General features: G+C 35.4%; 1 protein-coding gene across 1 annotated transcript in view; it reads left to right on the top strand.

Annotated features, from left to right (window-relative positions):
• MGAT4A (alpha-1,3-mannosyl-glycoprotein 4-beta-N-acetylglucosaminyltransferase A) overlaps positions 1-8,971 on the top strand; it is a 68,647-nt gene extending 59,676 nt beyond the window's left edge. Inside the window, exons 13-17 of the mRNA XM_034431318.3 lie at positions 874-1,067; positions 4,370-4,448; positions 5,569-5,635; positions 6,286-6,398; positions 7,593-8,971. Coding sequence (XP_034287209.1) covers positions 874-1,067; positions 4,370-4,448; positions 5,569-5,635; positions 6,286-6,398; positions 7,593-7,619 — 480 coding nt within the window. The 3' untranslated portion in view covers positions 7,620-8,971. The remainder of the gene's footprint in view (positions 1-873; positions 1,068-4,369; positions 4,449-5,568; positions 5,636-6,285; positions 6,399-7,592) is intronic.
• Positions 8,972-15,292: the final 6,321 nt, after the last annotated feature.

Raw genomic sequence — 15,292 nt, 5'->3', positions numbered from 1 at the left:
TTTACCCACCTCAGAAGGATGGAAGGCTGAGTCAACCTTGAGCTGGTGAAATTTGAACTGCTGAACTGCAGCTAGCAGTCAGCTGAAGTAGCCTGCAGTGCTGCACTCTAACCACTGTGCCACTTTGGCTCTTAACTTTGCTGCTTGGAAGCCAGCTGGAAAGATTGCAAATGGCGATCACCTAACCCCGGGACGCTGCAGCTGTTGTAAATGCATCCCTGTTGCCAAGCGCCTACATTGTGATCATGTGACCATCAGGGTGGTGTGATGATTGTAAGTATGAGAATTTGTTTTCAATCACTGTTGGAATTTCAAACCAAATTCATAACCAAATGGTTGTAAGTCTAGGATTAACTGCAGGTGTAGGAGGTTGTTTCTCATGCAATAAATAAAATATTGCTAACTATAATATTCCATAGATTGAAAAAGAAAACAGTTTAAAAACAAAAATAAGGTAAACAAAGCTTAAAAATTGGAAATTTATAAACAGGAGTTAGGAAAGTCTGTAGGACAGGGGTGTCAAACTTGTGGTGTCACAGCGGCCGTGGGTGTGGCCAGCGTGTGACGCATCCAGCCCATGGGCCGTGAGTTTCACAACCCTGCTGTAGGAAGATGCTGTCATGTCACCATGCCCTCCCCCACATTTTCCTGTATGTTATGGGACAAAATATCCAGATGTAGTGCTTAGGGGAGCTTTTCACTACAATTTTGTCTAAGTGAAATGTGTCATGGAAAATTGTCACAAATGATTTTTATCAAGAAAAATTTAATAACCTAGAAAAGCACAGGAAATGTATTTATTGCCCTACACCTCTATACTTTGTTGTTGTTGTTGTTCTACCCTTAACATTATATCTTGTCATTTTTTTGTAGGATAAAGACTTCTTGAAACCATTATTGCATAAAATTCATGTGAATCCACCAGCAGAGGTTTCTACAACATTAAAAGTCTATCAAGGGCATGCTCTTGAAAAAGCCTACATGGGTGAAGACTTTTTTTGGGCTATTACACCAGTTGCTGGAGATTATATTTTGTTTAAATTTGACAAGCCAGCTAATCTAGAAAGGTAACTATTTTGTTTTCATTTTAATATGAAACATCTCCTGGGCTGGAGGGGCTTAATATCTCCTGGTAGTAAATGAAACAGTGAAGACACTACCGGTAGTCCTTGACCACCACTTGGACCCAAATTTTCTTTGCTAAGCAAGGCAGTTAAGTGAGCTGTGCTTCATCCTATTATTCTGTTATGGGCTTTTTGCCACAGTTGTTAAGCGAATCACTGCAGTTGGTAAGTCAACCTTGCAGTCATTAAGCAGGGGCTGCCACAAAGATGAGGGAGTCAAGCTATTCTCCAAAGCACCTGAAGGCAGGACAAGAAGCAATGGATGGAAACTGATCAAGGAGAGAAGCAACCTAGAACTAAGGAGAAATTTCCTGACAATGAGACCAATTAATCTGTGGCAGGACTTGCCTCCAGAAGTTGTAAATGCTCCAACACTGGAAATTTTTAAGAAAAGATTGGATAACCATTTGTCTGAAATGGTATAGGGCCATGATGGTGAACCTATGGCACGCGTGCCACAGGTGGCACACGTAGCCATATCGGTGGACATGTGAACTCAGCTCCGCCAGCTGATTTTCAGGCCTTCTGGGCCCACCAGAAGTAGGGAAACAGGCTGTTTCCTGCCTCCTGAGGACCTCTTGGTGGTGGGAAGGCCCGTTTTTCTCTCTCCCCAGCCTCCAGAGCCTTTCTAGGAGTCTGGGGAGGGTGAAAATGGCCTTCCCCACCCCCGAGAGACCCTCCGGAGGCCCAAAACAGCCCGTTTGCCAACTTCTGGTGGGAACCACTCCCACCCCCACCCTGTTCCTGGCATGCAATGGCAAAAAGGTTAGCCATCACTGGTATAGGGTTTCCTGCCTAAGCAGGGGGTTGGACTAGAAGACCTCCAAGGTCCCTTCCAACACTTCACTTCACTTCACTTCACTTCACTTCACTTCACTTCACTTCACTTCACTTCTATTCTATTCTATTCTATTCTATTCTATTCTATTCTATTCTATTCTATTCTATTCTATTCCATTCCATTCCATTCCATTCCATTCCATTCCATTCCATTTCATTCCATTCCAAATCTGGTTTCCCCATTGACTTTGCTTGCTAGAACCCAGCTGGGAAGGTTATAAATAGTGATCACTTGACCCTGGGACAGTGCAACTGTTATCAATCAATAGTTATCAAATGCTCAAATTTTGATCACATGACCATGGGAAAGCTGCAGTGATCATAAGTATGAAAACTGGTTATAAGTAACTTTTTTCAATGCTATTGTAACTTTGGTTACTAAATGAATAGTTGTAAGTCAAGGACTACCTGTAGTTTTCTAAAGTACCCAGAATGAATAGATTCTACTTGAAAAATTTCCTTCAGAGATTCTTTCTTTTCAGTGGGAGAGAATTCAAAAAATAAGAAACCGATAGAAAGGGGTTGAAAAATCTGCTAAATAAAATATATTACAAGTAGTCCTCAACTTACAGCAGTTCATTTAGTGACCATTTGAAGTTACAACGGCACTAAAAAAAATGACTTATGACCATTTTTCACACTTATGACAGTTGTAGTAGCATTCCCATAGACACGTAATCAAAATTTAGACGCTTGGCAACTGACTCGTATTTATGACGGTTGCAGTGTCCCTGGGTCATATGATCACCTTTTTGGACCTTCTGACAAGCACAGTCAATGGGGAAACCAGGTTCATTTAACAACTGTGTTGCCAACTTAACAACTGCAGTGATTCACTTAATAACTGTGGAAGAAAGGTTGCAAAATAGGGCCAAACTCACTTAACAAACAGAAATTTGGGACTCAATTGTGGTTGTAGGTCAAGGACTATCTGTACATTGTGGGAAGGTAAGAAGAAGCAGGAATCCCTGAAATCAATGAGGCATCTTCCCTGAATGGAAGGATTTGCATTGAAGAGAGATCTATAATTCTAGGAATTTTTCATATCTCTCAATCATTATGTAGAATCCCTCACTGAGTTAATATTATACATGCGTTCACAAGACATCTTTATGATTATGCTTACAAAACGTCATGTTCAGTTTGATGAAGAACAAGAATCTATAATTCTGCAAATATGAAACACGAGTACCATAAATTTTCTGTTGTTTGGAAATGACTTGACTGACATTTTGTGTTTAGCTGCTATTATGAAAAGATGGCATATCCTGTTTCATGGGTGGACCATCTCAAGTTCTGCTTTGTTCTCTCACAGTAACTTGGCTGAAATAATATAATAAAGTGGCTGCTTTAAGCAAATATTAAATGCAGTAATATAAATGAAGGAGGATTTGCAAATTGTGAAATCCTGTTTGTTTAATTTCTATAGCTGCCCATTTCTGTCAATTTTCTCTGGGTGGCTTACAGTTCAATACCTATTGTTATTTTTGTGCATCATCTTATTCTGAGAAACAATCTCACGGTTCTTGCTATCTTTTGCTTACTATTGTTATGCAATAATAGCAAACTTAGAAATTGATAAGGCTATCTTACTTGAACTGAACGTTACAATCATATCACAATGTTTGCTCAGTCTTAACTTTGCTGCTAAATTAGAATAGCATCAGTTTGATGTTTTACAAGCTTCCATATCTGAATTATATACTAATTTCCAGTCTTTTAAATAATCTTCCATTATATTAAATTCTTAATGTGGATGCTATATTCAGTTTTGTTTCTTGCTGTAGATAGCATGCAATAAAGATAGAACAACTGGTACTCTTGAAATATTTCTGACGTAGCTCCTGTAGTTCAAAAAATGTGGAGTGCATTTGGCTACTAAATTTTTGTATATGAGTGAAAAAAAACAGGGTCATTTTGAACTCAAATGCTAAGATTTTAACAGCAGTGCAACACTTCCTGTGAAATGGGAACTGTCCATTTTCTTTTAACATTTTGCACAATTCTGCCAAGTATGCTCCTATTCTGAAGATATTCAGATAATAATTTTGTTACTCTGATGTCATCTAAACTGAGTTTGAGTTAGAAAAACATTTTTCATGTTTTTCATATGAAATCTCATGAATGGCAAAATGGCCTTTAATTAGATTCTCAGCAAAGAGATAGAGCAAAAAGTCTTCTGCACTTGTGTTGTTATAACTGAAATTCTGCTAGTTATCTTGTTCACCTATTTGAAACTATCAATAATGAATTGTTTGCAAGATCAGTTTTGTTTTTCATCCTTGGTAGCAATTCTTTGCATATTACCTGAAAGTAAACTCTTTCAATAGATAGAATTAGAGATACATGGGTGATTTGTGATTGTTTTTACAATTTGTTTTGCTTTATTGTTTTCCATGATATAGATTCCTGTTCCATAGTGGCAATCCAGAACATCCAGGGGATATATTGGTCAATACAACTGTGGAAGTATTACCTCTTAGGGTATGATAATAAAGTCTATTTCTTTTTCCTTTCTATGGGTGTAACAGCAATACAAATATTTAGCAACAACAGTTGGGACCAGAACTCGATTGCTAAATGGGTTCAATCCCTAAATTGGAAAATCATGTGACCATGACTGTGCTTATGATTTTATTTCAGCTTTCCTTTTTTCCTACTCCCAAGCTGAATGCTTACTGCAATTCTGGATAATTAGCAAGAACAGAATTAATGTTTGTGTTACATTCACTGTAGACTAGAGAAAGGGATTACAAGAGAGTAAGCAGGAATACTCTTTTATTAATAATGGGGATCATACTGGCTGTTTGCTTTGCATGCTCAAGGCTGAGAATTTAAAGACAATCACTTCCTTCAATAACTGAGTCTGGAATCACCAGCATTTCTTTTTATCCCACTCTTAAAAAAATAAGCCTGGACTTCATGAAGCCTATTCTGTAACTATAGCTGGAGGTATTTCCTCCCTCCCCAGAACAGTAAATATTTATACAGCATCACAATAAACTTGACTTTAGTTGCTAAACTAAAGCTTTCTGTATCTCTTTCAGCACAGGCCATGCTGCAAGTTTTGTAATTCAGCCATAGCTGAAATAATGCTGAGCAATGATAGAACCAAGGAGGGAAGCTGTATTGGACTGCAGGCCTTACAGATGATTAAAAATAAAATTTAAATTATCTACTTATAAATTATTATTAACTTGTAAAACTTCAATTCTGTGTTGTCTTGGGGCTTATTTATTAGTAAATATATTTAGTATTGGACTACAGAAACTTTTTATAGGTTTCAAAGAAGAAGCTGATCAATACATAAATGCCTCATTTATATTATCATGCATATTATGTTAAAATAGGTTGTATATATGTAAATAAAAGGATGTAGCATATCATTATCTTTTAGGAATATTATTTCACTTCCTGGTATCAACCAACCATAGCCTCTTCTGAGAAGGCCCAGTCCAGTCTTGTTGGTTTCCAGGGTATTATGAAGTGGGGATGAGGGGGAAAAATTGTGTATTTTTTATTTATTACCATATTAGTATTTGTTAAACAATTAATTAAATCCTTTATCAGTTTGATGATAATTTTTTTATATCTCATTTTTCAGAATAAAGAGCTGGTATTAAGCAAAGAAACCAAAGAGAAACGGTTAGAAGATGGTTATTTCAGAATAGGTAACTAAATAATACTACAGTTCTGTTTTATAGACATTTGAGTACAAAATCTAAGTAACTCAAGTTATGGCTCATTTTGCATTTCTATTGATCTAGCAGCATACTAATCAAGTTCAGGTGACAGAATTTCATGAACCAATGTTACATAAGGTATCTGAGCAGCGATATAGTATTGGCATTACCACAAAATAAGAAGGTATGCTGTGACATGTGGGAACTGTGAAATCTAGGGGAAAAAATGCAACCATCTAATTGTGGATTCTGAAGTCTGCATCACTTAAATGTTGTTATGGTAGAGTAGTAATTCAGAATTTATTCCAAAGTGATACTTTGGAGTGCATAGGGGTGCATATATAGTGTCTCCTTAAAGCAACCATCTGACTTTACAAAAATACACAGCAGCAGCATTAAATAATTTGAGTCAAGTGCTATTTGCACTCTTCATGTTCTCTGAAGGCCTTCTTTGAAATTGTACATATTCCAAGTAAATGAAGTGGTCGTACTATTTTCATTTGATAGAATAAATAAGTGCTATATTGGCAGATAAATTTTTTGACTTTTTCATATTATACATAAAAATCCAGGTAAGTGTAAGTGATTTGCATTTGATTAGTGGATGCTTATTTAGAATGATTATTTTGCTTTTGAAGGCAAATTTGAAAATGGCATAGCAGAAGGAATAGTCAATCCCAATCTAAATCCAATTACAGCTGTCCGGCTGTTTGTCATACAAAATTCATCCGTCTGGACAATTATAAATGAGGTAAGAGTTAAACAAAGGGTGCTTAATAACTAGAGCATTTGCCTTCAGGCATTTAAATTCTTAAGTTTCTTAAATTAAATATCATGGTATCTTCACTATCTTCGGGACTATTCTGAATCTTTCTCCTTTATAAAAGTGTAGCTGCTGTGCAGTGAAAAGGAATATTAATGCTAATACTGGATGCAAAATTCAGAATAGTTTGACTTTTTTGCATTTTACCGCACTTGTATATTCTTGACTTCCTGTCGTAGACTAGATATTCCAATGGTATGAATTGAGTTAGATCCAAATATGTCCTATTTGTTGAAAGGCCCTTTGTCCTTTTCCAATTTTCCTAGCTACAATACTACCCATGCTATTCAGAAGGTTCTCCAGTTCCTGAGATCTGATTTCTAAGAATAGCGGAGAAAGGACATTCATTTCTTCTGTTACCAAGTGCCAAAGTGCTTTCTATCAATATATTCTGCTCATGGGGTCTTTGAACTAGTCCGTTGTAATAGACAGTTCAGAAAACCTTTTACAATAACCAAGCATGTCAAGTGTGTCAGTTTGCAGGAGTCTTAATGACTTCGATCAGACTTGCCAAATCTGGTGGTCTGTCATATAAGTTCTATACATCTGAAATGTCATGTTGGGAAAAAGTCTTTTAGATTAACAGAGAAATTGTGGCTAGTAGTCATATAACAAAGAACTATACCTTATAACAGAAAAGAGGAAGTTTCTGTTTCTCCTTTATCTTTCAGTAGTACTGACCATAGATGTACTGAACAATAGCTCCCAGCAACCACTTTCATCATGTCTTCTGCTAACAGATACTGTAAATTTTGATCTAGCACACTGGTGTCAAACTCGTGTTGTCACAGCAGCATCATGGGACGTACTGTATCGGGACTTATTTTCCCTTCACTAAACCAGGCCCGGTTGACATATCTGACCCATGGGCTGCTGATCAGTTTGATAGTCCTGATCTAGCAGTTCACCCCATCTCTGATTAACAGTCATTCTTGTATCAAAACACATGCAGAAGCACACTCCAAAAAGGTGATTTTTGTTGGGCTTCCAAGCATTTGTTAAATGTTGCAGAAACTTGATTACATCAGACTGAAAGGCATATGAACTTTGTTTGCTTAAGTGTTTGACTGTTTATTGGAGTCTATCAGACATTTTTCAATTCAACAGATTCATATTTTACAGATTCATATTAAAAAACTCCCCAACTGATCAATATTGAAGAAGTAAGAAGACAGATTTTGAACACTTTTGCAAAATCGTCCAAACTGCAGAAGGAAGATATTGAGTATGCACCTTAATTCAACTCAATTTTCTCACTGAAATACTACCTCCCGTGAATTCTACTGTAATTGAGAATAAAGACTCAGCAAGAAGGATTGATTACAACGTAGAAACTGATATTCACCTGGCATTCTTTATCTAGATTAATAATTTGAACATGAGTTCGGTTGGCTAGGGAGCACATAAATTCTCCTTGGTCTATCCAATGGTGATGGGTTAAGTACATAGAAGGTGTACATATTGTTACATTCCTTGGAAATGAGAAAAAGGTGTTAAAATGCATTTTATGAAGAGGGTACTTTTTGAAAGTCCATTTATTTTGTTATTGAAAACCCTCTTTTATAGATTATCAGGGATATATATTCAAAAATTTTAGGGTATTTAATTTATTAAATAATTTGAAAAGTACATATTTTTATGCCAATAATAACTTGATTAAGTTTTTTTTAATGTATTATCTTACTTCTTGAGTTAGCTGTACATTTTACTTGGTTAATGATCATATTTTGTAATATATTGCCATGGTCAGAAGAGTTAAATTGAATTTGCCAATGAAGCACTTTTGTACCAGACCAGGTTCTCCTGCACAAATCCCACCGAAATAAGAAGGGTTTACACAGAAGAACATCCTCATGAGAGGTTCACAGAATTACAGATATGGTGTTCAAAGATACAAACATGGCGCGCAAGGACTTTGAAGAACATTACCTATGATTTTCATAGCCCTGGAATTAAGGAATTTTATATTTCAATAGAGTGAATGAAGTCTGCAGCAATTTAAAGTTTGAATCATTCCCCATTAAAGGGGTACTTTGATAACAGGTTGTTCTTTTTTAATCTTTGTAAAGTTTTCTTCAATGCAATCAGCCAAGTTGCTCCTTTGGATAGCAATGCCTTCTGAAATCAACTTTTTTTTTTTTTTGCATCCCCTTTTCAATGAACTCTGCTCAGTGCTTTTGAATGATTTAATTTAGCATTATGTTAGGGATAATGGAATAGATACACAGTAACCTCAGCTGAGCTTTTATAATTGTAACTTTGTCAGTCCTTAAATGTGGAAGTGATTTCTATTTCTTAAGATCCAGCTTCTGCTTAAAAGCATTGCACTCCAGTTGACTGAAGCAAGACTCCTGTGATCTAAATGCTTGTTGTCTTTTGTATGTCAAAGAAAAAAGATGTTTGCTTGGTCAGTAGCCTTGAAGAGAGGCAATTCAAGCACTTTGTGCTCTGTAGCACAGAAAACATGCAATAGTAAAGTAATAATAGTAACAAAAAAAAAATTCTTATCTAACTCCAGCCAAGTTATGAAAAGCAAGGCTTTTTTTTTTCTTAGTCCTGTGACTCACACAGGTAAATCTTCAATAGTGATAACTTGTATTGTGAGTTAATTCTTAGATATTTCTGTGTCTCGGATGTAAGTTTTTGCCAAAAATCAGTGTCTCTCTTGCCTTCTATCAAATATAGAAATGATTTGTAATGTATTGAGTGGATTGGATATCTGTTTTCTATTTGAGTCTATGAAGAGTCCATCCACTTCTAAAGAAAAGAAAGATCACAGTATGAAAAAATACTTGAATTGTTTCAAATTATTCAAGATTTGAGATTGCTTTGATTTTAATTAGATGGACCTTATATTTATGAAATAGTTTTGCTGAAATTCTTTGTTGGTTGGGGATGTATGCATACAGAAATGCTTGTATGACATACTAGCTAAGTTATGAATTTGAATATTACTACTTCTATAAAATTAATGGATGGCCTGTACCTATTCCAAAATGGAAGGAATAGTAATAATGGCCTATTTTACAGACATATATTAAACTAATGAAGAACTCTGATTCCTAAATGTTCTATAAATCTTAAATGTTAAAATTATTTTTAGATAACCTGTAAGCTGCCTGTAATACTGAACACTAATTGAATGTGTATTTAATATTGACATGCCACGTTGAGGTGGGTGGGTAGGGTAAGGGGTATTTATGCTAAACTTAATAATGATAATCAAGAATAAGATTTTCCTACCCAAAAATAATGTTGGGTAGGAAAAACATAGAGGATTGGTGAGAAACTGTTCAAAATATGTACCTTTTCTTTATATGGAAAAGGGAATAACGTGTATGAAAATATTCATTTCCGTATTTTAAGTTTGCTATGAACAAGTTGTAAAGCTATATAATCACTTGTCCTAGCTCAAGCTAATATAGCAGATCAGTGATATATGAGTCTCTGCCTCATAAATGTGAGATTTTCTATCCCCAGCAGCTTATTCCATTGCAGTTTGTGTAGGTTTATTAACCTTTTGTATTTAATTTAAAAATTAGTCTGAATCTTAGATCTAAATGTAATTTGCTGTTCTCTCCCAAAGACCAATAGATCACTTCCTCCCATTGAATGTATGGTCTTTGGGGAAAGTCTCTCTCTCCAAAATCAGTAGCCAATTGATTTAACAGTAACCCAGAAATCAAGTGATGTCCTCCAATGCAACTTTAGGCATACTTAATCAGATGCAATATTTCCTGTATTCAGTAGTATTCTACTTTGCAGTACTACAGTTGTAATGTTTTAATCCTTAACTTTAAATCTCTACAAATAGACAACTGTCTTAGGTATAAACCATTCCATGTAATAAAGAATTGCACAGATAAGGAGGTACACTAGCAAAGTGTTCCTGTACTGCCAACAGGAAATGAGAAAAAGTAATGAATGTCAATTCTTTATACTGCCAGCTTTAAAGATCCAACAGGCCAAGGATAAATCAGGTAATAATGCCCACCCCCCCCAAGCAATTGGCCAGTTGTATAAGGATATCTAAATGGACCAATAAACATCTATGTGGATTAATGCTCTAATGAAGAAAAGAGCTTGTGTACAATTATCCACCACTTGAGCTATAGTAATAGAATTATCTTAATGGTCTTGTCTTAGCATCATTCTAAATACATTCATTTCATTTGATGTTATAGTAGAGATTATTAAAAATAATTTCAAATGCTTTCTTTTATTTTCTAGTGGAAGATTTAGATTATTGTTTTTTAAGTATAACAGTGAGACAGGCAATGTAATGATTAAGGCATTAGACCAGAAACTGGGAGACCCCGAATTCTAATCCTGCCTTATGCATGAAGCTAGATGAGTGATTTTGGGCAGTCTCCCCCCCTCCCACCTTAGCCTAGAAGGAGTCAATAGCAATCCACTTCTGAAATCTTGCTAAGAAAACTGCAAAGGCTTGTCCAAGCAATCACCAGAAGTCAGTATAATACTGACTTGAAAGCCAGATGCAAAAAACAAACAAACAAACAAAAAAAACAATATGCATTGAGTTGGTGCTTAGAATAATCTCACTGAACGGAATATGCAAAAAGCTTCTTGCTTTCCAATAACCGTGACTCTTTCATCAGGACATGAGTGCAACTATAATATATTAGATAGTCCTCAGTGTAAAATCACAATTGGGACCAGAATTTCTGTGGCTAAAGAAGGCAGTGGTAATGTATGGTAATCCTGCCCAATTTTATAGCTTTTTTTTTTTTTGCCACTTAAAGCAAATCACTGCAGTTCTAAAGTGAATCTGGCTTCCCCCATTGACTTTGCTTGTCAGAAGCCGGCTGGGAAGGTTGCAAATAGTGATCACATGATCCCAGGATCCTACAACCATCGTAAATACATGCCAGTTGCCAAACACCCAGACTTTGATTGGTGAATGTGTGGATGCTGCAACGGTTGTAAGTGTGAGGACCAATTATAAGGCACTTTTTTCACTGCCATTGTAACTTCAAACACTTGCTAAACCGTTGTAAGTCAAGAATTATCTATATCTCACTAGGTTGTTAGGTTGTTAGAAAATAGGTTCAGTAGAAAATTCTCAGTTGGTGACTTAACAAACAAGTATATCCTGATACTTTGGAGTAGATAATAACATCCTTTAGCATCCAAATTTCCAAAAAAATCCAAATTTCTAAAATGGGAATTTAATACATGGTAGTAGGCTTATTTTTAGTTCAAAAATCATTCCAAGTTTTCCAATAAAATGTGTGATAACTGCCCAGAATTTTGTTTAGAAGAGTGCCTAGAAGGTAGCATTTTGGTGGATCAGTACTTTGGTATAGGTTTCCTCATAGTAGCCATTTTGAGAGTAGGCCAATGCTCTTCCCAGATTTCACCATGCTTGGGTTCTCATACATTCTCAGCTTTCTAAATATATCAATCATCCCAAACTCCTGATACAATTATCTTTTCTTATATTTTCTACTGACATTCATATTTTCTTAAAATAAATGCAGCTGAACTAAATGTTCAAGTTGTTGGCATTCTTTATTTTACTGAAATATTAAATCTTAGCCGTTGATAATTAAGCATAGTTATTTTTTAAATATAAATAGGTGTCTGGATATTTCTGGTGCTTAAAACATCCCTGTTTTTTAAAAGAGCTTTTAAAAGAGTTTTTTTTTTCCCTAAAGCTTTTGAAATTCTTCCTGCAAAAGTACAAATATTACTTCATGCCCCTTCTTGCCTATTAGGTCTCAAATTCAGTCTACTTCCTCCTTCTGGAGAAAGGAACAGCTTGTATATTACTTGAATTATGGTGTTTTGAAGATGCTATTTTGATTGTCAGTAGAAACCAATTTACTGGTTAAAAACATTTAGAGTTGCCCTACTCCGTTTTTGACTCTGTCAGCTTTCTAGTTGTGCTTCTGTTCTTGTGCTTGTAAAATGTGAATCATCATCCTACAGCCAGATTTCTTGGCATTCTCCATGATATGGTTAAGCATTTTCATTACTTGTAACATTTTTCTAGAGCTAGATTTTGATATTGTTAATCTTGCTGCTACATTTGAAAATCTAACTGGGTCATGTTAATTGTGCCTTTCATCAATGCGCTATGTGCCATGAGCTGCCCATGTACTATTTGAAATAAATATTTTAAAAAACTGCCTTCTGGAGTTTTAACTAGAAAAAGAAATGGAAAGTTTTGCAGAAGGGCTGGAAGTATTTGTATTAGATAAATACAACTGGAAACAAGTGTACATAAAACTAAACAAAAATGCTTTTTATATGCAATAGTTTTAAGGATAGAATATAATAGAATTCTTTATTGGCCAAGTATGATTGGACACACAAGGAATTTGTCTTAGGTATATATGCTCTCAGTGTACATAAGGAGAATAAAATACATTCATCAAGAATACAAAGATACAACACTTAGTGATAGTCAAGGTTACTAATAAGCTAGCAGATCGTACTAGGAAACAAAAACAATATAATTGAAAGATACAAGCAACATGGTTATAGAAATAAGTGGGAAGAGATAGATACTAGTAAGGAAGAGAAGACTAATAGTAATATAGCCTTAGTAAATTATTTGACAGTGTTGTGGGAATTAGTTGTTAAGCAGAGTGATGGCATTTGGGAAAAAACTGTCCTTGTGTCTAGTTGTTTTGGTGTGCAGTGCCCTATAGTGTCTTTTTGAGGGTAGGTTGAAACAATTTATGCCCAGGATGTGAGGGGTTTCTAGATATTTTCACAGCCCTCTTTTTGACTCATGTAGTTTACAGATCCTCAATGGAAGGCAGGTTGGTAGCAATTGTTTTTTCTGAAGTTCTAATTATCCGTTGAAGTCTGTGTCTGTCTTGTTTGGTTGCAGAGCCAAACCAGACAGTTATGGAGGTGCGGATGACAGTCTCAATAATTCCTCTGTAGAACTGAAATCAGCAGCTCTTTGGGCAGTTTGAGCTTTCTGAGTTTGTGCAGAAAGAACATTCTTTGTTGAGCTTTTTTGATGATGTTTTTGATGTTGTGTCCATTTTAAGTCTTGAGATATGATAGAACCTAGAAACTTGAAGGACTCTACTGTTGATACTGTGTTGTCTAGGATTATAAGAGGTAGTAATATAGGAGGCTTTCTTCTAAAATCCACCACCATTTCTACAGTTTTGAGTGTATTTAGTTCAAGATTGTTCCGGTGGCACCACAAGGCTAGTTGTTCAACCTCCCATCTCATTTATCTTCATCTCATTCCTCGTTGTCTTGTTGTTATAATCTGCAAACTTCAGTATTTTAACAGAGGGATCTTTTGAGATGCAGTCATTGGTGTATAGAGAGAAATGGAAAGAGCACACAGCCCTGGAGGCCCCCTGTGCTAATTGTGCAGGTATCTGATATGATTTTGCCTAGCTTCACCTACTGCTTCCTGTCTGTTAGGAAGCTTATGATCCATTTACAAGTGTGGTCAGGTACAGCTAGCTGATTTAGTTTAGTTAGAAGAATATCTGGAATGATGGTATTGAATGCTGAGCTGAAGTCTACAAAGAGGACCCTTGCATAGGTCTTTGGAGATTCAAGTTGTTGTAGGATGTTGTGCAGAGTCATATTAACAGCATCATATATTAACATATGTCATATATTAAGATAGATAGATATACAGCATAATTCCAGCTAACATATAATGGCTATCTTAGAATAGTTTTCTTTTTAATTTTCTGAGGTGGGATAATGATTATGGAGAGGTGTGAAAGTAAATCAAAATGACAGTACTTTTCCTGCAGAATCTTCTTGTGAGATTATATGCAGTAATAGAACTATATATTTTTCTCCTGCCCAGAGTTGCTTTTTGAGATGGGTAGCTATACAGATTTGATCAATAAACAAATTCTTTATTTTATTCAGTTTCCACTTCTCTCATTTTATTTCCTCCTCCTGCGAACTATTACATATGCTTTGTATATACCATATTCTTCCTCATGTCCTTCTAAGAGTGTTGTCACATACCACTTTACTAACCACTTAGTAGAGTTTACATATTAATGTGACTAGAGTATTACTCTACATATTAATCACTAAAGTTTACTTTATTAATCTGTTGGATAGTCGGATTGGAAAGACTGAATGTATAACAGGCATCTTGAATAATTCATACTGGATTAAGAACTACTGAAAAGCTAGTAGTTATCTGCAATAATTTTGCTCCTACATCACAAAATTAAACTTGAAAACACATTTTCTGTGGCATGACTGTAGTTTTGTAGTACATGAATAGCAAAAAGTATGGACATTTTAGCACGTTGAAGAGTAAAGTAGTGCAATTTAAAAAATCTGTACACTTTATATAAAGTCTATCAAGCTTTTTATATATCCTGGAAAATCTATGGGCACAATGATGTTATGCTTTTCCTGGTGCCCTAGAATTGTATAAATGCGTATGTGTTAGAAGCTGCCAGACTAACACAAGAATGGTTAGACTATTTTCCAGAGTACATGACCACAAAAGTGGGTTGGATAGTGTTTCCCATCTTAAGTGATAGCTACTACCTGATGCTAACCAACCATGTTTTTATAATCTTACTTGGAATGGGTAGCAGTAGAAGCACAGCTTCTTTGAGGCCAACAGATTCACATGAAACATTATTACTATGTTTTTACCCACCTTTTTATATGGGTGGCAAGATGGCAAACATTTAAATATTGTCTTTAAAACACACTAGGCATTTATAAGTAAAATAAAATCAGTCATTACTGAAACTTGTCTAATATTGAATTTTGTAATATCTTATTGAATGACTTAAATTAATTATAAAAAGTGTAGTAAGAAATCTACTTAAAAGCAA

Source organism: Pantherophis guttatus, chromosome 5 (genome assembly GCF_059756535.1).
Source record: "Pantherophis guttatus breed Tessera chromosome 5, ASM5975653v1, whole genome shotgun sequence".
Taxonomy (NCBI): Eukaryota; Metazoa; Chordata; class Lepidosauria; order Squamata; family Colubridae; genus Pantherophis; species Pantherophis guttatus.
This window is presented reverse-complemented; position numbering and strand designations above follow the sequence as displayed.